The sequence below is a fragment of the Strongylocentrotus purpuratus genome, unplaced genomic scaffold, assembly GCF_000002235.5.
Source record: "Strongylocentrotus purpuratus isolate Spur 01 unplaced genomic scaffold, Spur_5.0 spur5_scaffold_2, whole genome shotgun sequence".
Classification (NCBI taxonomy): Eukaryota; Metazoa; Echinodermata; class Echinoidea; order Camarodonta; family Strongylocentrotidae; genus Strongylocentrotus; species Strongylocentrotus purpuratus.
In genome coordinates, this window is record NW_022145605.1 from 36,991,529 (window position 1) to 37,017,715 (window position 26,187).

The 26,187-nt window shown below is 36.7% G+C and overlaps 1 protein-coding gene across 2 annotated transcripts; it reads left to right on the forward strand.

The window, feature by feature from the left end:
* Positions 1-2,867: 2,867 nt before the first annotated feature.
* Positions 2,868-25,457, forward strand: LOC584347 (TRAF-type zinc finger domain-containing protein 1). Of its 2 annotated transcripts, XM_003730780.3 has the most exons (15): positions 2,868-2,973; positions 3,672-3,782; positions 10,630-10,765; positions 11,331-11,384; positions 11,909-12,431; positions 13,233-13,502; positions 14,083-14,162; positions 15,561-15,712; positions 17,871-17,994; positions 18,785-19,007; positions 20,515-20,649; positions 21,424-21,543; positions 22,085-22,439; positions 23,269-23,404; positions 24,313-25,457. In XM_003730780.3, the coding sequence occupies exons 2-15, from the start codon at positions 3,748-3,750 to the stop codon at positions 24,352-24,354; spliced, it is 2,385 nt and encodes a 794-aa protein (XP_003730828.2). In that variant the 5' UTR covers positions 2,868-2,973; positions 3,672-3,747; the 3' UTR covers positions 24,355-25,457. The 2 variants fall into 2 exon arrangements, with proteins under 2 accessions (XP_003730828.2, XP_789301.3); XM_784208.5 differs by lacking the exon at positions 21,424-21,543.
* Positions 25,458-26,187: the final 730 nt, after the last annotated feature.

Consider the following 26,187-nt stretch of genomic DNA (forward strand, 5'->3'; position numbering starts at 1 on the left):
AAGAGAGAAATATAGTATACAAAAAATTGAGGAAAAGAGCAAAAGATGAGAAGCTCTATAAAAGATACAGAGTATTAAGAAATATGGTCCAAAGAGAGGTGAAAAAGGCTAAACTCGATTACTTACAAAACAAGATAGAAGAAAATAAACAAGATTCGAAAAAAACTTTGGCAGAATCTAAAAAGCTTAGGATTGAAAAATAAGAAGCGAAAAGAACAAGAATCTGTCATTAAAATTGATGGGGAATTTTGTCATGATAAGATGGCCATCGCTGATGAATTCAATTCTCATTTCACAAATGTGGCTGCCAAATTAGTAGACAAACTCCCCCCTTCCAAAGACTTTTTCAGCGCAGACAATGATTGTATTCGTGACTTTTACGAAAGAAAAGGTGTACGTGAAAACAGCTTCGAGTTATTACCAATCAGTGAACAATTTGTTTTCAAAGAGTTACGTAAGTTGAATGTATCAAAAAGTACTGGGTTAGACTTGATTCCAGCTAATTTTCTAAAAGATGGTGCGAAGGTTTTATTTAAGCCTCTAAGTTACTTAATGAACCTATCTATCTTGACGAGTACTTTTCCAGAGGATATGAAAATAGCAAAAGTGACTCCACTTTATTAAAAGAAAGATAAAACTGATGTTAGCAACTATAGACCTATTAGTGTTTTAAGCGTAGCATCAAAGATTCTAGAAAAATCGGTCTGTGTTCAAATTGAAAGATACTTCAAAGAAAATGATATAATTTATGAATTTCAATCTGGTTTTCGACATGATTATTCAACTGAAACATGTCTAATTCATTTGACTGATTATTTGAGGAGAGAAACTTCCCAAGGGCGCTTTGTTGGTATGGTGCTCCTTGATCTGCAAAAAGCTTTTGATACAGTTAATCATTGCGTCTTATTGAAGAAGTTACAACTAATGGGTTTTGATAAGGCAAGTTTAGATTGGTTTAGATCCTACTTATCTAATCGGCACCAAGTAGTGGCCATTCATGATGTTCGTTCCAAACTAATGCCTATAACATGCGGTGTTCCTCAGGGAAGCATTTTAGGCCCAAAGAGTCTATTTTCAAGTTATATAAATGATAATGTGTATTTGTAGAAAAGACTTCAAACTATTATTGTACGCAGATGACAGCGTACTACTCTATTCAAATCCTGATCCTAAATATATTGAGGAAAAGCTCAGTGAACAGCTGTCTACGTGTGTCGATTGGATGACTGATAATAAGCTTTCTTTACACTTGGGAAAAACAGAAAGCATTTTATTTTGTTCTAAAAGTAGTTCTAAAAAGTCATTTGAATTCAAAGTGACACACAATAATCAAGCAATCAAGAGAAAAGAGTCTGTGAAGTATTTAGGCATTGAGTTGGCTAGCGCAATTTCATTTTCATCTTTAGTAGAATCAGTTGTAAAAAAAGCAAATTCTCGTCTGAAATTTTTGTACAGATATCAAAGTTGTACTAAAGCAAGACGTACACTCTGTTTTGCTCTTATTCAATGTTTATTTGACTATGCTAACCCTGCATGGTATAGTAACATAAACAAGTCAGATCAAAAGAAGTTGAAGATTATACAGAACAAAATGGTGAGATTTATCAACTGTTCTGGTCCAAGAACTCATGTTGGCTACAGCGAACTTTCTAAAGCTGGTTTTCTTGAAGTCGACCAAAACAACTCGTATATTGCATCACGTGCATAAAATATATCATACTAGGTCGAATCATTATATTCGATCCAACTTCGATCTTGTTACTGACGTACATGATTATAATACAAGTAATAGACGATTCAACTTTAACTTACCAGAAAGAGTAGGTAGTATTGGAAATTCGTTTTATTACAATGCCATAAAACATTGGAATTCCCTTCCCAATGATGTAAAAGAAATAGGAAACTATGATCATTTTAAGAGGAAATTAAAGGAATACCTAATACTTGACAGTCAGAGAAGAGAAGTGAATGACATGTTATATGATTGAAATTTGTATTCTTCTGTCGGTTCATACTTTTTCATGTTGTATATATACTTATGTTTTCGTACGTTATAGAAATTCTACAAATTCATCATTATTTTCCTCTTCTTCCTTCTCCTCTTTTTCTTCTTCTCCTTCTTCTTTTTCTTCTTGTACTTAATATCACTTCTATCATCAGTTTAATGTTGTTATTATTATTGTTATCTTTAATAAGTAGTTCTTTTAATTTTATTATCTGTCTGTAAATATTACTATTTTAACTTATTAATTTTTTTACATGTCTGTAAGGGACCCCACTGGAAATAAGCTCTCGAGCGGTGGGTTATCCTGTTCAAGCTGACTTATTTTTGATCTGTTATTATTGTATATTGTTGTATGTTGGAAGCTTGTCGAATAAAAATCATCATCATCGAGATGAGGAGGAGCTGGCAAAGAATTTTGTTCACAAGGTTACACGAATGTCGTCTACCACCCGCCCCCCTCCTCCAACTTACAACAAGTGCTACGGGGGGGGGGGGGGGGAGGGGGGGGGGGTGCGCAGTGTTATTTTTTAGAAATCATCATGGTATGAAGAAAGGGCACATTTCGAGTTTTTTTGAGAAATGTTGCTTGGGAGAGGGGACAGGCCCCTTAATTGTATACATGAAGTAGAAAAACTTTCCAATCCGATAAGGGGGAATTCAATTTAAATGTGAAATGCTTCTCTGCATGGCTCGGAAAGCTTTGCTTTAGTTCTTTAATGAGTTAATTCACTAAGAATTTCCAAAAAAGGGAGTAGTCAAACATTACATTATCACAGAAACATGACCATGAAGCGAATTTGAGAATTTCACACAGCCCAAATTCACGATAATCTAATTAAAAGTTTTCGAGGGCGCGCGGATGACATACTTTTCAGTCTGAGAGCTGCGCCGCACTTTAGCTCTAGAGGGCGCAGTATTATTTTGGAAATATTTGTTGATGGATCGATTTCGCCGATGTCACCAATCTGGTGAGTACTCTTGGAATATTTCAGATATATCTCATATTTTGAACCTAAATAACTAAACTTACCTTCGGGAAGCATTTAAACCTTTTTGTATTTTGTGTTTAAAGATATAAAGCAGTGAATTACCTCACAATTTTGGTTCCGTTTTGATGCTTCTTGTACTCGTACTCGTTCAAGCTTGGCTCTTCTAACTCCTCTTGCTGTTTTGCCATTACCATTACTGACATCCCTACGGGTAGGCTCTGGCAGGGTGAGCGGCGAGACAGTGGTAATCGCATGTAGCACAGTATTTATGGGTTGACTGAATCTGCCTGGAGCTGGGCTGGGCCTGCTGTCTGCGTATCCAACTTGGGTTATGCTGGGTGGAAACGATATGATTTTCATTTTCTAAAATTACAGGAAATTTTCAGCTTTTTCAATTAAAACGTAGACGGTTATTCAATGAGTCCTTAATTCTAATTCTAATTCTAATTTAGACTAATCCTTCATGTTGATTTTTTCAGCTTTTTTATTTCAAAAATAAAGTCTATGATATTCAGCAATCATTCTGCTTGTTTGAAACAGTAATTCAAGGTAAAATCTTGAACTCTCAACTGGGACAATAGTTGCCATTTTTCCCCTGTAACTCTTTACGTCAATAGCCTACTTATACTAAAAATACTTACTAGTTGTCTAATCATTAATGTCATTATCTTTCACAGAATCACTGCTAGAATTTAAAAGCAAGTACACAAGTTAAGAGGGCCCATTTTTTACAAGTACTGACTACTGGTAACCATGGAGCCTGGGGCCACAAAGTACTGTACCAACTGGTGAGTTTTCTTCTTCTTTTCTCTCCCTCCCTGTCTCTCTTCCTCTCTCTCTCTCTCTTCCTCTCTCTCTCTCTCCCCCTCTCTCTCCCTCTCTTCTCCCCTCTCTCTCCCTCTCTATCTTCCTCCCTCTCTCTCTCTCACACACTCTCTCTCACACACTCTCTCTCTTGCTCAATCTCTCTCTCTCTCTTGCTCAATCTCTCTCTCTCTCTCTCTCTCTCCTCTCAATGACAACCTCTATCTCTGTTGCTTTTTATGAACTTTACGGTGTTTGTTAGACTGAAGTATGTTATGTTCATTGATTGAAACTTTTTCTTCATGTACTACATACCCATCCCTTCAGGAGTCAACCAGGAAGGGTGCACTTTTGTTTAATCAGTCTGTCTCGCTTTTAGTTTCAATTTCAAAAGAAATTGGTCGCTTGAAGTTCTATGTTCTATAAAAGGAACAGATACAGGTAAATGTACTTTTGGACTTGCAAAGAAAACAATAATAACTATTTTGATTTATAAATTTTGGGTGGGAATTTCGAATGCAGGACTGGATAGCGTAAAGAACATTGAAATTGACCCAAAGTGCAGTTCATTAGAATATCACATGAGAAAATCCTAGAAATGCAGTAATATTATATATTAGATTGAAAAATGCTCAATGATTTTATTTTAGTTTGAAATACTTTCAATTTAGCTTTCTATTAAAAAAAAAGGTATAAACAAAAATGATAACATTAATTTTACCTTTAATAGAAATAAGAGAAAGATGCCCCCCTCTGTTCTGTTGATGACATGCTTTACATGTACACGTACAGTATATCCCTATTGAAGAATCAATAGATTCATAAACTGCTAGTTATAAAGTACATGTCCAGGTAGTTCAATAATATCATTTAGATTCAACTGGAGTTTTATGAAGAGTATAAAGATGTTTACTATAAGCGGAATAAAGGAATGAGAACGCATGTTATTGTATTTCAAATTCAAATAATGCATTTATGGCCTAATCATTGAACCTTGGATAGACATCTATCGTGGGTTTGGATAAAAATAGTTTAAATACGCTTGCATCACAAAGGTAGGAATTTAAACATGAATGGTACTGTATGTTGCAATACTGCCATATTTATGAGAGTCTTTATGAAAACAGTCATACAATGTATTACATGTAAGCAGTAGCCCTGGGGAAAACCCAGTGGCCACACCTCATTTCATGTAATAACCTACTCAATAGGCCTGTCAAAGCCCCTCTCAGAATTACAAAACTTAACACCTCTTGAATAGAATTGAACTGAATTGAAAATGGTTTTAATAAAAAAGATGCATACATGTAGCAGGCCAAAAGCTGAATTGCATTGCATATCGATTCACAATAAAATAGCAGGAAAAAATTGCATTTGAGTTTACAGAAATATACATTAAACTCAACGATTTGAAAGCATAAAGTGTTTCAACACTGTCCTTGACTGGACAAAACAGTCAGCCCCTTTAAATCGCCACAGCTGAGGCAAAAATAGCCGATGCATTTTCATATGTCATGCACATGAGATGGTCCTGAATTAGCGTTACAATTAATGGTAACCTTTGACGAGCTTTCGTTTACGTTCGGTATTATGATTTCAATTTGTTACCGCCACACTTTCCATACAATATCTTACATGTACCTCCATGTATCTACAACACTTACCTTGATTATATATGGTACTGAATTATTATTTAAGATCTCAGCTTCTACTTTTCTACTTCCCTTTCAAGCCTAATTTGGAATAGATACCTGTACCTTTTTTCCTGTTCTAAAGTGTATGTAATCCTATTATTATTATGAGGAAATATATTTTGTTAATGTTTTTACGCCATTTGTAATTAGTTAAGTTCATGCACTTTTTATTGTAAAATCATTTGTAATTCAGCTCTCGAGCTGCGAGGATGTTTATTGAATAAATACCATTATATATTATGAGCTAGAAGATTAGGACTGATTGAGTAAAGATCTAGAGTCTGAGCGTACAGACTAACAGTTAGTGGGGATTCCCAAGGCACTTTGATTGCACCTTGATTGGACCTTGGAGCCCCTTAACCAATAGAATACCAAACAAAAAGCGAGCCCTGGATTAAACTGGATGTAAGATGTGTGTCAAATGATACAGTCTCCAGTGGGTTAACCGAGCGGCTCCGTGATTCGTTGTACTTACATGTACATGTAATTTTTCCACTCACTTGTTAATAGGAATTGTCCAATTTTGAACATAATAACAATGGTGATGAGTATGGTTGCTCTGGTGTGTTGGTGTGTGTTTGTTTGTGTGTTTGTCTATGTCTGTTATTATGAAATGCTGGAAAAAATACAGGAAAAAGATCCCAAATACACACCTTATCTTGATGGGAACCAAAACCTTCATACTATTAGTTACTTTTATTGTAAAGTTTAAGATACTGTATTTGAATAAAATCAGTGAAAATTTGAACAAAATCGGGCAAGGAATAAGGAAGTTAAAGCATTTTGAAATGACTAGTCACTAGAGGGCAATATTCAATTTGATGACATCATTTGTAGACAACTCTCCATGCCTTTTGTACATCAAATTTCACAATTCTTTTGTTTTCTTTGTACCGGTATTTATTTGTGTTCTTGATCCGACTTCATAACATGTGAAGCAGAATATCATTTTGCATGCTATACCTTGCTTTCAGGGGAGTAGATTATCTCAATCACAAGAAAGAAGGAAAAACATGAAATTTGATGTCCAAAAGGCATGGAAAGTTGTCCACAAATGATGTCATCAAATTGAATATCGCCCTCTAGTGACTAATCATTTCAAAAAGCTTTAACTTCCTTATTCCTTGCTCGATTTTGTTAAAATTTTCACTGATTTTATTAAAATATCTTAAACTTTACAATAAAAATAACTTAGTATGAAGGTTTTGGTTCCCAGTTGCTAATTACCATATTCATGAATACCTATTAATTAGCATATGAACAAAATGCCATGTGTTTGGGTGTGTACATGTATGCAGTGAGGGTTTTATAAATCTGTTTGTGTGTTTCTACTATGAGTGTTGTGCTGCTAATTATTTCAGAACAATATTTTCAGTTGTGAGGCTAAAAACAAGTAAAATTATTAATAAATAGAGAATTAAAATCATATTTCCCGTTTTTTACATATTTACCGGATGCGCATCTTATTTACCGGACGGTATTTACCGGTATTTACCGCCCAACCCTGGCAGTAACCGATGCAATTCTTTCCTAAAGGTTATTTAGCATCCAAATGACAGGTCCAATGCATTATGCACCTTGCACTCTGATTTTCCTTGTTATAAAATTTAAATTGAAACATCTGAATTTTATAATTTTTGTCTCGCCTGCGTAGCAAAAAGCGAGACATAGGCGCCGCTTTTCCGGTGACGGCGGTGGCGACGGCGACGGCGACGGCGACGGCGACGGCGTCAACATCAAAAACTTAACCTAAGGTTAAGTTTTTGAATTTTTGGTATAATTTTTAAAGTATAAGTTCTTAGTCAATGAAACTTTGACTATAGGGTAATCAAGTATCCCCAATCATGTGAGTAGAATTTCAGCTCACAAAGTCAAGGTCAAAGGTCATTTCAGGTCAACAGACTTGGACTATGTTGTAGCATCATCATCGAAAACTTAACCTAAGGTTAAGTTTTTGAATTTTTGATATAATTTTGAAAGTATAAGTTCTTAGTCAATGAAACTTGGACTATAGGGTTATCAAGTCTCCCCAATCATGTGAGTAGAATTTCAGGTCACTAAGTTAAGGTCAAAGGCCATTTAAGGTCAACAAACTTAGACTTTGTTGTGGCATCAACATTAAGATTTTCAAAATGCTTCTTCTTCGTTATTTTTCAACCGATTTTGATTCTGATTGTTTCATATGATAGGGCTAGGAGGGGATTTAAAATTTCTACACAGAGTCGTGAAATTCATTATCTATGCTAATTTATGCAAATTTATTCAAAATCACAAAAAAGGCTTCTTCTCCTTCATTTCTCGACCGATTTTGATTTGGTTTGCTTTATATCGTAGAGCTAACTTTGGTACACTAAACTTCTACACAGAATTTTGAAATTGTTCTCCATTAATTAATTATGGTAATTTATGCAAATTTATTCCAAAAATAACAAAAATTGCTTCTTTTCCCTCATTTCTTGACCGATTTTGCCTTATCTGGTAGAGCTAAATTTGGAACAATAAACTTCTACACAGAATTGTGAGATTTTGCTCCATTGATTATTCATGGTACTTTATGCAAATGAAATGAAATTATGTCCCTTCCAGGGCATCAAATTTCTATTTTTTGACCAGTTCAAAAGTGTACCACATAAAATTTACGATATTTGTTGTTGTGAGATGCGGATGAGCGCTACGTCATTGACGTTCTGGTTTATCATATTGAATTGCGTTATGCAGGCGAGACCGCCGAGAGCGTTTCCCTTGTTTGCTCTTTGTACCCGCGGAGATGCCCCTTTTCAACCAGTAGACACCAAAGTCTACATGTGTTCTCCATATTTCTGTTTACAAGATAAAAAAAAAACATGCTAAAATAATTTATACTATATTTCATCCTTGAAAAACATCAGTACAAGCCACATGTATTAATTCATTCAAGTATGTGTAATATGCACTATGAATATGACGGACGAAGAAAGAGGACAAAATATACAGTTCCTTTGTCTACCACAGCAAGGGTAGAATGAGGTACTGTATGTTTGTCCTCTTTGTCCGTCATGTTCATAGTGAAGATACAGCTTCCAGTGGAGTCTGGTTAGAAAGACTAATATTGGGGATTCCCAATATGATGCAATACAATGTACAGTAGGTGTTTTATTGCTGCTGTCATTGGCAAATCTTTTACATTCATAGTTGGGAAATTTCACAATACCCTTTTCTACACCTGCACATTCATCAATAAAATGGAACATTCTTTCCCCCTTAACTCTTAAGCTGCCACCCATACAATGCACCCAGTGCCACAGTGCTAATTCCTATTGTGCCACAGTGCTAATCTCCTGCGTGCCAAGTTAATTTTAAGGTTGGTTCAAGTGCGTGTTATTTAAATCTTTACAAACAAAAAATCGCTGAATTACTCGAGAAAATCCAATCTGACTGTTGTATACAAAGACGCGTAATCCAAAGCCGATAATCTGATGCACGCGATAGAACTTTCAATAGCGCTGCAAAAGCACTCAGCACGGTACAATGGGCATGAACAATAACTGTTATTACATCTGTGCGCTAGCGCGCACAAAGCACCGTAGCGGTGGCTCGCTAGCATGAACGTGGCTTTCAATCGATAGCACGCTCGCGTGCACATGGCACTATAACAATAGCGCGCTAGCAGTCTCATGGCAGGATAAGAGTTAATAACCAGGTTATACACATACCGTATTGTTTTGAAATTCACTTCCAGATTATTATTGACCCCCCCCCCAAAAAAAAAAAAAAACTATAATTCAGCATGTCTATTTGTTTGGATTTAAAATATAAAATTTGAATTCAATTGTATATGCATTTTTTTTAGTGGGGGGAGGGGGGGGGGGAGGGGATTGGGGCAATTATATTGAAACTTGTGTGAAAATGTACACTGCTTTCATACATGTGCATACTTCCTTGTTCATTTAATTATTTATTTTCTGTTTCCTTCTATTTCTGGAAAAGAAATGTTTATATTTTCTAATATTTTGTTTATATCTATGTTCTTCATAATCTTTTTCCTTTTTGTTTGCTCATTTTTTTTTTTTAAACTCATTTTTTTAAACGGAATGTTTTTACATCTTTCTGTCGCACATTAAAAAAAAAAATTATCTTGTTTTCTTCAAAATGTGAAAAAGTGAGTAGAGAGAGATACACAAACATACTGGAAAATCTTAGGCAGGACATATTCAATAATTCAACCTGCATTTACATGTACATACTGTACTTTTTTATAGCTAAATTGGATATTGACAAATCTGTCCTTGAAAAATATTTACTGTTTCAAAATCCAATGTAATGTATAATACCAGTGTGTTGGCTCAGTCAGTAGAGCGTCCACCTCACAACTGGGAGGTTGTGGGTTCGAACCCCGGTCACGTCATACCAAAAGACGTTAAAAGACGCGAGTTACTGCTACCTTTTTTGGCGTTCAACAATAAGGGATAGAGCAACGTCGATCTGGAGCTGCTCAGTGGCTGCCAGGCTCCGGATCAATTGGGCAAAAAGAATTTCCATTTTCGGTTTAACTTAATAAAATTTGGAGTGGACTGTAAAACATTATTATTATTATTAATATACTCGACTATGCCCCAGAAAGTTATTCATATCTTTTGTGAAGGGCAGCATCAGCAAATAAAAGAAGTGATGAGCAAATTTCACTTTTCAAACAATTTTTAAAAGAACTCTGACAAAACTTTATTTTGAGGAAAATCTCACATTAATTATGGCAAATCCACAAACATCTCCAATGAACAGATGAAGAAATTTTGCAATAGACGTCCTGCTACTTGTCAGTTCTTGTCCTTGCATACATGTACTGTACATGTACATATACAGTACTTATATGTACCTTAAATTGATACGTTAATGAAATTATCAAACAATATAGTCCACTCCTGGACTGTTTCTGTGTCGCATGCCCAATTATCAGCAAAAAATGAGACACCCTCAACGTTAAATGGATACAGTCCTTTCTATCTTACCCTCAACGGGTGTATTTTAGGGGGCAGCGCGATCAGTGGAGACACCGTGCTGCTTGTATGAAGGGAGGAGGTAAAAAGTGATTCAAGAATAAGAGATATAGAAACGGACAGAATCTGGACTGCTAACAATGAATGATATTGCTATCTTTCAGCAAGCGGGAGATTGCAGAAGGTAACTTCATCATGCATGAGGTGCACTGTCGTAGGAACATCACCTTGTGTACAGACTGCAATGAACCTGTTCCCAGATCAGAAATGGAAGAACACTTTGAGGAATACCACAAACCAGTAAGTAAATACATGAGGCCCCATTTACATCTACAATTTGCCATTTACACTACTGAAAAACCCATAAAAAAGCTCATTCTGTTTTTTGGTGGGTAGTGCGCATGCACGACTTGTCGCTGTTCTGCATGCAATGGCATGAAAGCGAGGAGAGTCACGTCACCATACACCAGAATAATGTTGCCAGTTCATAGTGTTTGACTGGTGTAATGGTCATATTTCAATAAAAAATGATTATTCTTCATTTTTTTTACGTGATTCCTCGGTATTTATGTATCAAGTAATTGCAAGTGGATATGATAATGCCTATTCTTATCTGGCTTTAAACAAGAAAATATGTATGTCAAGTCCACAGGTAGTGTAAATCTGAATTCAAAGGGAGGCTTTTAAAGGCTGACCGTAGTGGGTTTTCAAGGGGATTTTGACACCATTCTGGTGTTTACCCAATAACAGGTGTTGTCAGTCACCAAGAATGGACTTCATTTTTTATGAGATATTTATGATGCAATACACACGGACACTGACTACCATTTGACTTACACATTGTTTTGTTTCTTCATTGTTTCAGGTGACCTGCAAGTGTGGAGAAACAGTGGAGATAAGCAAAGTTGAAGAACATGAGGTAGGGCTATGTGATGATCTATGGCTTTCAGGTGAAGCGCAAGTTACTGTAGATGGTTTATTTCAGAAATATATATTCATTTCAAATTGTAGCAATGTGGATTTATTATACCTATTGCTGCCAACCATTCCTATTGCCAAAGAATCATTCCTATATTTTCCATCCTTCAAACTTTTGTTAGAAATCTTACATTTCCTCTCTTTTTCAGATAACTTGTGTGTACAAGCATACCAAGTACACTGTATTTCTAGGAAGTGGCAGGTAGCAATGTAAGCATGGAGAACTCTGCTATTAAACAAACTTATAAATGAATATACCATGTGAGAAATTGTGTTTTGATTCAATTTTTGAAGCTTACCTGAAACTGGATAACATCTGAAATCACAAAGAGACAATGTTTCATATGGTCTTTTGCTATACAAGAATGTTATAATGTTATTATCATTTGTTGATTTTTGCTTTCACTTGTGTAAGTGTCATTCATTTATGTTTTTCTCTCTTTGACAATAATTATTTCATGGCAGAAAAATGACTGTGTCCAGAGGATCATGCACTGTGAATACTGTGAGCTAGATCTGCCCTTCTCTCAGATGGCTGAGCATTTAAACTACTGCGGAAGCCGCACAGAATGTTGCCCAAGGTGTCAACGCTACATCCAGAATCGTGACCGGGACCAGCACGAAATCACGGAGTGCGCGTTCCCCGAACAGAAACCTTCTGTCCCCAGGCAGCCCCTAACCATGGGGTCCTTATTCGATGATCTCGAAGGGTACGATGAGACCACCTACCATGCTGTGGCAAATCGGTTTGCGTTCCCAGAGTACGTTGACCCGAGCGATCTACTAGATGAAAGTGCGACGATGCCGTCGGCGAGAAACGTTAACTTGAGCAGTTCACAGTTCTACAGTAGAAGCAGGGATAATGGGAGCGGCGCTCAGGATGCAAACTCAGGAGGACGTAACAGGAGACAGAGAAAGAATCAGGATAGAGTTCAGAACATTTATAAGAATACCAACCAGAGAAAACCCGTAGCAAGCAAGAAAAAAGGTAAGAGGTTCGTCTGTTTGGAGGATTCAATGAAAAATTACAATTTACCCTTTCTTTGTCACTTAGTACAATAAATTGCCATAAATGAAATATCAATAGTTTCCTTTTGAGTTGACCATTGATTCTTTGATTCACTGTTCAATTGGACATCAAATGAACTCATTGAACAATCTTCACACTACTCCTACATGTAGTGTTCTTGTTTCAAGAAGAAAGCACTTGTTGTTCTTGCATGCTGTTCAAACATATCAAATACAATATTATTTTGCTTAATATTTTACCCATGGCATCAGAGGGGCTACCTTTGTCTGTATCAAGTAAGTTTATATATATATTCGTGGAGGTGTTGTGGTCTAGTGGATACGTCACCGGACTGTGTATCGCATGGTTCCCGGTTCGAAGCCCGCCACGGCACTAATGTCCTTTGGCAATACATTAATCTACATTTGCCATACTGTAAATGGGTACCCCGTAGGAAGAAATTCCTATAATGCTTGAGAACCAATTGATGGTAGCTCGGCTAAAGCCAGGGTAATAATATGATTGCAGGGCCCTCAGGGAGAACAGTATGAATACTGATGAGGCTACCCTGGGTAAACAAGACATATTATCATTTACTGTTATTACATGTATGTGTGTTTCAAGTATAAAGGAAAAAGAAAAGTGATAAAGGCTGTTTATGAGTATTAAAAAAATTTAATTTGATATTCTTATTGTAGGTACAGTATAAGATGATTTAGGTTAGGTATCTGTTAGAGATCAAGCTTTTGAATCGAGAAAGTACCACCATTTTCATTCCAGATTCTACAAAGCAATCCAACACCCTCGCAGCTGACCAGATGGAGGCTGACCGGCTACTAGCCCTCAGCATATCCAATGAGGATGACCCTGGCCTTGACCAGGAGACCACTAGCAACCTTGATTCCCTCCTTAGTAACCATGGTAACAGGGATTTAGATGAGAGTGAGCTGGATCTGTGGGAGAGCGACAGGGACTTGGGCTCTCCGTCAAGGAGACGGCTGAACAGCCAGGTTTCTCAGTCAGCGCTATGGGACGCTTTAGATGAGAATGGTGAGAGCTCAAAGATAAGTTTGAGTTGTAGTTATGATGAAAATTAATTCTAATAAAAACAACTGAATTATCACAACATATTTGTATTACTGTATAAATGATTTACATCTACCAAATGATTCTGAAAGAATGTTGAGTAATAAACAAAAGGAACAAGACATTCCTTGAAATGTGTCGACTACGACCCGGCCACCTTTGTTTTGGCCTGCAACATTGTCCCATGTATGCATATTCATGTTGGTGTATTTCAGGATATGCAGCTTACAGGGACTGTCACAATTGTATTAGCACATAGTTTGGCTAGTGTAAACTATACCTTAACTAATAATGACTCCATATAAATGACAGTCCACATTGATATTTTTTTTCTCCAAAAAATTAGTTCTGAACGAGAATTTCAAACTACTGTACCGGTATTGTATTCTTAAGAGAATTTTTTTTTCTGTGGACAAGAATTTGAGAATGCGGTATTTCAACAAAAAGAAGTTTCTCTGTGTCAACATACATGTTCTTGAAGCAGCGAGCTTTGTTCATGGTCAGGAGAATAACCTCATCTTCTTGTTTGCAATCATTGTTGCAGTTACTTCAGGAGAGGTTGTGATGGCACCTTGTGAGTTCTGTAATAAAGCGTTTCCTCTAGACGATCTCATACTGCATCAGGTAAGTCATTGCACTATTCACTCATTGATATGAACCAAATCTCATAAATACACTGCGTCCCAGAGCAAACGAAACCAAGAATCAAGTCTTTCGTCTTCTTTGTGCATGGCTGATCATCAACGAAACAGAGTTAAGTCTTTTGTCAACTCTGTTTGTTGCTACAGCAGGCAGCCAGTGAAAATGAATTTGTTTAATCAAACTATGGAAATGCAAGCATTACTTTAAACAAACAGAACTTTATTAGTCCTGGTTCTTTTTTCCTGATTGAGGTGTCAGATGAAAGGTCAGAAAATGAACTTTCCAGAAATGTGATTTTCTCTTTGAAATTCAGATACGGCCCACCAAATGACTTTTTGATTTCCTCTCTTCAAATAGTTTTTAATCACTTTTGTTTGAAATATGCATCATTTGAGTTACATCAAATGAAAGAGGAGGATGTATGCTTTACAAATATGTGTCTTTTATTTATTATAATTGTGATTAAGTTATGATGAAACATTGATAATTCTCGGTTTCGTTTTTCTGGGACGCACTTTACAATAGAAGATGATTGATAAATGTTATTCCTTGCAAATATTGAATGGAAATACCCTCATATATGAAAATAAAAAAGTGTTGTTTCTACCAGTAACTCACCAAGCAATATTTGTTTGGAAACCTTACTAGATATAATGTGTATTTGCCACCAGAGTAGTACAGCTTTTAAAACCACTGGATGCAACAGGTCAATTTAAAAAAAAGTAAAATTAGATTGAATATGGAATGTTGTATCTGAGCTCTCTATTAGTACTTTCTAATGGAAACAAAAGAGCAACAACTACAATGAAACCTGTATATAAGAGAGGCAGGCAGGCAGCCTTTGAAAACAGGGCCCTCTTTCATAAAACTAGTTATCAATAACAAGTTAAAATAACTGTTATAAGCTACTGAAATCATGGCATTTGATTGGCTGAGAGCAAATCTGTCAAAGAAATTCAGCTTTAGTGATTGATGACAAGTTTTATAAACAGGGCCCAGGTGGTCTTCATGTACAGGTTCCTTAAATACAGGCTTAATTGGAAAAAATAATTAAAATATAGTCTTCATACACAAGTGGTCGTTCTCTGCTGGTTTGTCGCTAAATCCGGTCTGACTGTATTTATGATTTCTTCTGACGTCCATGTCTTTTTACAATCGGCAGCAGACCATACCCCATACTCAGCTCCAATATAAAACACCTAACCTAAAAGCCAATTGGGATCCTAACCCTATATCATTGGGATCCTAACCCTATATCTTTGACATATATACTCTGGGTTTTATTACCGGTATCAGTTAGGTTTCTGTGATTAATTGTGAAGCACTGTTAGCTCTCTAGAAGTACATTCCAATTTTTGTGTATGACTTCTCATCCTTTAGAGTGGCTGTCAAATTGAATCCCTGGACCTTATACGTGATTCTAGTCCTCCGACATCAGTGCCTTCCAACAACCAGCAGCAGACCATACCCCAAGGCTCAGCCCCAGCACAAACACCAGTACTAGACAATTTGAGAAGACCCAACCTTCAAAGGTTAGTCCTCTTTCTTAAAGGCATCGTTTAACAATGTTAAATCTGAGATGCATGTTCCTACGTGCTATCAGTTTTTGTGATGTGGTGTAATATTGAAGCCCTAAAAAATAGCGCTTCAAAATGATCATGAAGTTCCTCAAATAAGTAAAAAATCTGCGAGTGACCGGTTTTACCATACTCATTTTCCCCAATAGACTGTAGTGTTATGAAAACCGTTAGGAAAACTCAACATTTTATTTTGATTTCCAATCATAAATATCTTGATAATCAGACAGACGATCGGCTCGTAAAAGCCATAATAATAATAATAATAATAGCTACCGGTAGTTCTTATATAGTGCTTTTCAGGATCGAAGGCCCTCTCAAAGCACTTTACAGATATATATATATATATTATTACTACGGGATTCCTGACTGACCTAAAGGTTTATAATCATGATTGCAGCATGGGCTAAATCCAGGAGTTTGTTTCAGAATCTGAGGCAATGTTACCGAGTCACTTTAACCCTATTTAGCCCAGGCTGTTTTGAAACTGCGTAGCCCCTATGATCTCGGCCGTGAAATGACCGATCGCCGCGAAAATTTGCATACATGTCAAGTGAAGTGTATAGAATACTATGGTAATTTCAATTTTTTGAAAAATTCACTCATTTGCATATTTATGGTAATTTATGCATATAAGGTCATCAAATTCACATTTTTGCCCATAAATCAGACATTCATATTTAAGCATTCTTTCTCACTACATATATTTTTTAGACCATTTGGAATAATAATACAACACAAAAAATTGAAAAAACCAGGGTTATTCCTTATGTTATCTATTGTTTTGATAATTTCTTATGTATTTCTTTGTTTTTTAACATATGTATTTTATTGTTTTTGTTGTTTTATTTCATTTCAAACTATAATTCAACTATTTTGACCCCAAAATAAACACCTTAACTCTAAACAAGACCAAATAACCAATGTTTTATCTCTTTATTCAAAAAATGAGATTTCCATATGTTTTGTACACAAATCACAAAAATGAGCGATTTTTGGGCTGACATGCAAAGACAAAAGGACACGTGACTTTGTAATGGTAGGTCCGATTTTCAAAAAAATTTCTTTCAAAAGATGCGCAAGATTTGAAAGAATAAAGTCACAAAATTTCAGTGCAAGATTTTCCTGCGTTAACAAATTATCGCGAAAAATGTTGAGCGGGGGGGGGGGGGGGGGGGGGGGGGGGCTTAGCCTTGTTCATTAAACCTATTAGACCCTATCCGATGAAAATACAACTTTTTATCAGTGGAAAGCTGACTGAATGTAGAATACAAATATAAAGAAGGAAATAATATTTTCACCTTCAGTATTGCACAAAAGCAAATTTAAACCTCAATTTCTGCACCCCTCCAAATTACAGGTGAACAGGGGTCAAATTTGACGAAATAACTGTGAGGATATAGCATGTGGACCCTCGCCTATCTAGCTGAGGCGATGAGCCGTGCTTAATTAATGCAAAGCCATTTTGAATGTGGTACTCCACATTAGATGCTATCATTGAGTTAATAGCTAGTTTTTATGTTGACAACTTCTGATTTTCAAAGCTTTAGATTTCAAGTTTTCAGAGAGCTGACACTAAAGGAGCATATAATTGATATTATTGTAATCTATAGTTTGTAGCTTTCCGTTGATATATATATGTACATTGTAATTCATCTTTTTCCATTTTTCACTACCGACACAGTCTTTCATGATGTAGTAAACTGCCTCAAAGACATAGAGCATGCAAAGTATACTTCACATTGCTGTATCTTAAACGAGAGAGAAATCAGTGAGAGCACCCCTAAAAATTGGCTGTAGAATGACTGCATTTTCATGAAAATAATTGTTTTATTGATGATATCTAAGAATTTATCAGTTACAATGAGCATTCTATGTTGTGACTGATTTATATTTTATAATGTATTTGTCTTCAGATCCCACATTTTATACCATGTCAACCTATACCATTTACAGTTTTAATTTTTTTAATGGCTAAACCCTCATTGTTCATTGAAAATCTTAGTCCTAATGCAAATCATGATACAATCAATTAGTGGCATACATTTCCAGGCTTTGATGTTCATTGTATTTATTTTTCTTCCGTTTCTCTTGCTTTCCTACTGATTTGTAGATTGATAAGCCCTGAACCGAATTTCCATTATCATACTGGCTCATCTGATGAGGGGACTTCTGTCATGTTACCGTGTGAGTTCTGTGGAGCTCTCCTGCCCTGTGAGTTCCTACCTCATCATCAGGTTAGTTCTATCTTCTTTAGCTCCAGGGGGTTCAGGAGGTGGCTATGAGGGGGTTAAGGAGAGATAAGGAGGGGGTAGTGTTCATGCCATTGAGCTCATCTGACGAGGGTTCTGTTATGCTCCCTTGCGAGTTCTGCAGAGATCCGCCCTGTGAATTCCTTCAGTACCTTATCATCAGGTTAGTTTCTTCCTTAGCTAAAAGTAGGGTTTGGCTGGGATTAGAAAGGGGTACCGGTATTGCTCCGGGCATAGTGGTTCTATTGATAGGGGTTCATGTTACTGTTTGAGTTCTGTGGTGATCCCCTGCTATAAAAGTTTTGTACCTAATAACTTGGTCAATTCACAGATTGACTTTGTATAGCCCACAGCTACTAGTCCACAAGGTGCAATTGAATCGTACAGGTGTACCACATCAAATGCAGTTACAGATGAATGTATAGTATGTGTAGCTCTTGATTTAAGGAATACATGGCTATCCGACACACAACAACGCCTCTAGTCCTCCACACAGGAATAAAGGATGTGTCCACAGTCTTGGAACAGGAGAGGGGTACTTTTGCACACAACACACTTTTCAGTCACCTGCCCAAGAAGGATTTGATCCTGTGACTTTCGTTCAAGGAAAGATGGTCTACCAACAGATCCTCTGCACCATTTTCATTAGCTGTAACTCTCATTTTCTGCAGTTATTGACAAGGAAAGAATAACTTCTTCAAAGCCTAAGTCTGTGCATTACGGTATCCTTCATCTTGTTGACTTTTCATATTCTCTGTTCTATTTCTCATTATAGTTTCACTGCGAGGAGAACGTACCCGCAAGGCCCAACCAAGAAGTGGAGTCGGCCCTCCAGGATCTTTCAGAAGCTCCCCCTAGCCCCAGGTTGTTTACCAGATCTACAGTAGGAGCCAGGAGCACGATAGGCTCATCATTGTCATCATCGACCCCTCCAAAGAACAGGAATCCTAGTAGAAGACAGGAGGATTTGATGCTGAGAAACAGGTTCCCATCGTCAGGTACAATATTTTACAAATTTGACTGCTCACAAGGATGATAGTGGAAAATATCATTCCCAAGGTGGTGTTCAAACCGGCCCTTCTATCACCCCTTCCACCACCATTGAATTACAGAGCAATCCATATTTGTTTCATATACTTCATTCTTTAAATTGATTCATAAATTTGTCTAGAAAAGAAATCCAACATCAAGAGTCTATTTAACATATTTTAGTGTGGTATGGTTTGTCACTGAAACAGCTCCCGTAGGATTCTTGTGCCAAAGTTGATTTTTTTTTGTTGCATTTTTGGATTCATTGGGGTCCATATCAGAAATTGATGGGGTTCAAATTTTCCTGAAGACTCCAAATTTCCCTATTGCGCGTTATATAATCCATTTTGGCGCCCAATATGTACCCCCCCCCCCCCCAGGAAAATAAGGAGGGGTCTGAAAATTTGAACCCTATCATTTTTGGCCAATTGGGACCCTTTTGAAGCCAAAACAGCAAGGAAATCAACTTTGGCAAAAAAATCCTACAGGATTACATACCATACCGCACTATTTACAGTCTTTCAAAGTTCAAAAGTTTTAAATATCCAATGCTAAAAGAAATCAAATATACAGAAATCCAATCTATACAGGTACTACAGTAGTGTAGTGCAAGTTACTGCAGCTCAGTGTAAATTGCACGGCGTGAGTGCCTTAACATCGTGGGAGTTGCCCGCTGGAAGCATTTGAAATCCTGTATGCTCTGTGTGTGCAAAAGTCGCGGAGGGATTACAGCACAGGGTTGTGGCGTACTATCATTTGACCTTGGGTCAATTGATAGAACGCCAAAACCCTCTGACGCAATGATAGATCGAAATGCGCCTTTTCACGTGATATAGTTGTGAACAATTAGTGGATAAGAATTTATGTATGAGGTATATAAATCTTTATATGATTTGAGCCAGGATTATGTTACCATTAGTACAGTGGCTTCGAACAGACAAATGATTTGTTAACTTTTATTTACCACATACCAGGATTTTAGCCCTCTGATTGGTCAAAAGTTATGGCATGAAATTTGCCATTGACCACCATGCGATGTCAGGACAACCAGGAAATTTAGGAAAATATTTCCTGGTCATTATTCCTTTGAGTGTGTATGATAAAAAGATGCAGTAACTAACCATAAAGTATTGCTTGCATTATTCCCAAATGCACTGATTAATGGAAAGGAAATATTAGATTAGTATGGCAGATGAGTTTTGTGAAAATCATCTCTATCATAGAGTGGACAAGCTTCAAGGTTTCTGCATACCTGTAACCATTATCACTTGAAATGCCTTATAAGCCTTTATCGTTTTTTACAAAGTTTGAGAATTGTTGAAAATGAGCTGGCAAGGTTCATATGGGTGCGAAGCATGTGTAGTAAGGATCCCTTGTTTTTTCAAAACAAAATTGTCTGTGTCCATATCATGGGCATAACTACATTTATCTGTACATGGAAATATTGGCTTATGTGATACAATATGTTTTCCCCAGGTCTTGATGAAGCCGATGGAGAAGGGAAGAACAGACAGTCATCAAAGGTCAAGAGGTCATTGGGTCAAGCCGACGATGTATCAGGAAGAGCGCAGTACAGTAGACCTTCAAAGAATAAAAACAGCAATCGTACAGGTTAGTCCAGTGCAGTTAAATGAATTCAGATTAATACAAATACACAAATGTAATATAACTATAAGTTATTCATTACAAGTCGTTCTACAGCTTCTATGCCTTAAAGGCATCGTTTAACAATATTAAATCTGAGATGCACGGCCCTAGGTGTTATCAGTGTCTGTGATATGGTGTAATATTGAAGCCCTACAAAAATTGCGCTTTAAAATGATCAAGAAGTGCGTCAAAAAAGTAAAAATCTTTGAGTGACCGGTTTTACCATACTCATTTTCCCCAATAGACTGTCGTGTTATGGAAACCCTTAGGAAAACAAAATTAAGTTTCGATTTCCAATCATAAATATCTTGATAATCAGACAGGCGATCAGCTTGTAAAAGTCATGAGGATCCTGACTGACCTAAAGGTTTATAATTATCATTGCAGCATGAGCTAGATCCTGGATTATGTTTCAGAATCTGAGACAAAGTTACCGGATCCCTTTAACGTGCCAAACCATATGGCATAAGTGAAAGAAAAAAACTGGATATAATCAAGTTAGAAGCATGGAGAATAAAGCTGCTGTGGTGAAATTATCAACTGCCAAAGCACTAGAAATCAAGTCCCAGATTATTTGCAAAAAATCAAATTGCATTTCAACATTTCCTTTCTTCTACTCCTACTTGTTCAATGAACCACTTTTCCACCTGCTTGTTTGCATATTGAGTATTATTCGTGTATGTGACATCATTTTGTGATTGTTTATTTTGTTCTCTTGGATCGTTATTACTTTTTCAGGTAAGAGTGGTGGAGTTAAGGAGAATGATGTAGATGATTACCTAGCTAATGATGTACATTATGTAGGATCTCATTATACAGGGACCACATTACCTCTCAAAGCAAGTAATAAAGAACCAAGTAAGTGTTACATTAAAGTAAAACAACATTTATTGTTCAATAACATGTGTTTTATTGAAATACTAAAGGTGAGCATGAATCAGTGTGCACTGATAAAAAATATTATTGTTTTTCTTATCTTCACCATTTTTGTTGGTATTATATGACTCCAACTTGTTAGTAATATTGTGTTCATTTGTCTGGCATAAACAAAAGTTTGAGGCAGTTCAGAACAATGCTCTGAATAAATGCTGAAGTATGATTTTTTTTAATTCATGTCTTTTTATAAAGAAATTTATTACCAAACTTGTATATATCTTATCTTCTACATCACCATTGTTCAAGGTATAAAGCTGTTGCACTTCTTTTGTGTTTTAGATCAAGGAATTTAATCGCCGATCTTATCTTAAACATCTTTTCACACATCACCGATAGCATTGTATTTGTAAATGTAGAAAAACAAATCATACTGATCTATATTTCGTTGTCGATCTGCTGCACACTGTCTAACAGCTAGACGTTGCATTCTTTGTTGATTTTCTTTTTTCTGTGGCTGCGCCAGGAACGAAACCAGTATCAAAGAAATTCACCAACAGCGACTATGCCAATGACAACCTGAGCTCAAACACGACTTCTAAATCCAATACTCCAGCTGCTCGAACTTTCAATAACAACAACAAGAAGCGCACCGAAAGGCAGGACAGTTTTCATGAGACGCTTTCACAGTTTGACAATGATGCCTTGCTCACGAGAGAGGACAGGGGTTATGTGGGAAGCGTGAAGAAAGCAAACTCTGGAAAGACTCCCAACAAGGGGGCGTTTAACACCGAGAGGACGGCAGGTGCAACAGGCTATGTTCCGAGCTTTGCGACAGATTCGAATAGGATGAAGAAAACAACAAATTCAAATTCTGTCAGGTTAGTGCCTACTACTTGATATGATGATATCATTGTTTAAATCTTTATTTCACATCTAATTTGGATTTTGAGTGTGTACAACAATGTTTTACCACTTAATAAGGACACCATTACTGAGTGAAACAAAGTAATCGATTGAAAGAATTATAGTGTTTGAATTGTTGTTGACTTGTTACAATATATCTTTGTCTTCAAGAGGCAAATTGGCTCAGTTGTTTCAGTATCTCCCTGTTGAACTATATAGGCCATAAGTTTGAACCCAGCCATCTGTGCACATTACACAAATTACTCAACCTAAGCCCTAACTTTATATCTTAATATTAAATGAAGAGAAAATGTCATGAGAGCAAATATTTGATAACGAATATGGGATATCTTGAGAGCCAGCAAAGGGTCTGTTCAAAGATTTTCCTTAGTTTTATTACAAATGAGAGTGATCAAGTGCCAGATCTGTTACAGACATCGGCGGTCATGGCCTTCCGTTTGTGTCTATTGACTGCTATTCTTTAAAAGCTGGTTTTGCTGATTTCACTTTTGGTTGCCCATTTGTTCAGGTTTTGCAAATATGTGAGGCGGTGCCTTCCCCTGCTTCTATATCCAGCAATCTTCCCTGTTAGTATTTTCTTTTTTTTTTAGATTATCCTTTCTGTAATCTTTATTCAAGACCAACAAATTGCATTTGCCTCTTCTTTCTGTGTTTCTGAGTGTTAAATGATCTCTCATCAACACACTAACAAAGATGCAAAGCTACAAGCTATGTTAACCACTTTTTTTCTTTGTTACCATGTGATCAGCAGTGTAATTTGTTTTCCTTCCCCCCATGAAACAGACTTGCTCCCAGCTTCCCTGTGCCTACCAACTCGGTAAGAAGAGTACCTGTAGGCAACGGAGCAGGGCTTGAACCAGCGATCTCATCAGGTATATCATCAAGGCCCAGAGGTAGCACCAACAAAACTTCTGCCAAGGTGAGACACCTGTTCCTAGCATATAGGGTAGGGTTAGATTTGTTATTAATACCCATCTGTGTGAATCATAGAATGAATACATGTACCTCCTAGACTACCAACTCCATGCCCCATCCCCTCCCCATACTTCCATCTTGGGCAGCTAACATACACCTATCCTTGAGTACAATTGAGTAATCGCTGTTGGGATAGTTTGCCTGATGGAATAGTTAAAGAGAAGGTTGAGTTCTGGGAAGAGGTGAAAAATAATTTGTGAGCGTTATCATTGTATTATACAAAGTGTTCCCTGAAAAGCATGGCTCTTCAAATGCCTTAATATTTTAAATATGGCATGTAACATCATAAAAATCGGGACAGATTTTTATGCTACATTTTCGTGTAGTCCCATATACATCTTTCTGTGTACAGTGCTTCTAACTTTACCAAGACTTGGCCAAATTCCTTATCATTTTGATAATTCAAGAACCTTGCAGTACACACCAATACTTAAATACCTTTTCTGATCGATTCCACAACATTTCTTTCACAATGCAATCGCATGACCAGAACTCAACTATATATTTAAGTGGGAAAATAGGTCTTCCAAATAGAGTATTATTTTGTCAGATGGGGGAGGGGGGAGGGGGGAAGATAATTGCTAGAGGAGTTTTTGGATAGTAAAAGTTCAGGGGTGGGGGGGGGGGGGGGATGATAATAAAGCTGATACAATTGCCCAGTGCTCTGTGAGTCCATGCCCATAGAAAAGGCACGGTTTAACAATGGATTCCCCCCACCCTTCTCTCTCTCTCTCTCTCTCTCTCTCTCTCTCTCTTCCTCCCTTCCTCCATTTTCCTCTCTCACTCACTCTCTCTCTCTCTCTCTCACTCTGCTTTTATAATGCGTCTCTCTTTTTCTCTCTTTCATTTTAGACAAGACCGAAGGCAACAAGGAGACCTAGCAGTCCATCATGAAAGCATCTTGATTCCCAATCCCACAGCTAATTAATTTCACTGATACTTAACATAAGACCTGGGGCATGCTATGTAATCTGACTTTAATCCAATTTCGGAAGAATTTGATATGCACATTCAAACCTGTACAATATTAATGACCAAGAATCTAAATTGCAACATGATTTATAAAATCTAAAGTTTAAGGAATTGGAAGCTTCCTTGTAAGATGAAAAGCTAGATTGGATTTCAGCACAAAAGTCATAGTGACTTCAACGCCTGGGCTCGTTGCACAAAACTTACCATTGGTGGTAACTTTGCCATCAATTGTAACTACCATGGAAACCTTGATTGTGATTGGCTGTTGAGCCTTGTTACCATGGTAGTAGTTGCCATTGATAGCAATTGGCTACGATGTGAAGCAAATGTGGCTTTTATTTGAACTGGGAGGCTAAAAAGCACTAGAATTCTGGTTGTTGATATTCTTATTACTACTTCGAACCTCAGTCAGAAATATGATGTTTGTTTAGATTTCCAAATTTAATATGATTGCCATTTCTTGAGAAAAAAAACATTGCGGGAGGATCGTATAGTGTGCGGTGGGCTTAAGACCTGAGTGCTTAGGAAGCAAGTGTATAAGACCTACAGCACTTAGTCTTATCTGTAGGACTAGGTGATGCAGTGCACCACCTAGGCCTCAAAACAAGGACACCATCTCACAAAAACATTTTAAGTGAAAGCTCCCCAACATCCTGTTGAAACTGTGTAAAGTTTATACTTGTTTGAGTAGGATGTTATCTTTGACTTTGCCAGTTTGAGAAGCTGCCCAGGTTAATTGCCCATGATTATTGTTTATTGAGCCAAACTGCTTCTTTATTGATGTTTGATTTGAAATGCATACAACCTTAGAGTTTCTTTGCAAACCCAATTTATGGTAAGAAACATGGTATTTTACTTAATGTCCAGTTCACTCTGTGAGACTTGTATTCCTGTGATCAATAATTCACTATAACTGAAATCTTAATGTATATAAAATGATTTTATATCTCCTATAATTATATATCGCCAAATACTCCAATAAAAGTAGACTTGGATTTATACTTGTCTTTCATATTTACTTAAAAGTAATACAAAGTTTTGGTATGGGGTCATGAATTTGGTCCAAATGAACATATTGGACGCATATGCGATCCTACAATATTCAGTGATCGTTGTCGCGGTTGAAATCGAGTCTAAAATTATAAAATTATAAATAATACACTCTTTATGTTGTATAGCTCTCTCTCAAGGTCAATATATTAATTAAGCTATAAAACAATGTTTCTTGACTAAAATCGACCGATTAGCTATTCCCGTTTGAAAATTATATATCACATCTACATATTCTGAGAGTTTCATGGTCGCAGCTACCACTGTACGCTATTTGAAGTTTATCACAATTTACCGGGAGCACCGGTAATTTTTATATTCAATTTTTCTCGAAAGCAGAAGTGTTTTATGGGCTAATTTTTTTAGTGCTTATAATACATCCACAGGGGCATCCAAATATATCAAAATTGTTAAGAATCACTATCCACCCAATTTTCAAAATTTACCAAAACTTTGTATTACCTTTAATCACAACTATTTCTCTAATTTCTTTTAATTGGGTTGCTAGCCTCAGACAACTTTCAACTTTTGTAGCCATTAATTAATGGTGAACTGCTCAGAAATGTTGAGAAAAAAATTCAAATGAGGACACTTTTTAGTTGCCACCCAAGCCACAAGGGCAGGACTTTGAGGTCCATGGCAGGATTAATAAGGGTCAATGGCACCTGGATTACTGTTAATCTTAAGACTTAAAGCAAGTTGTGA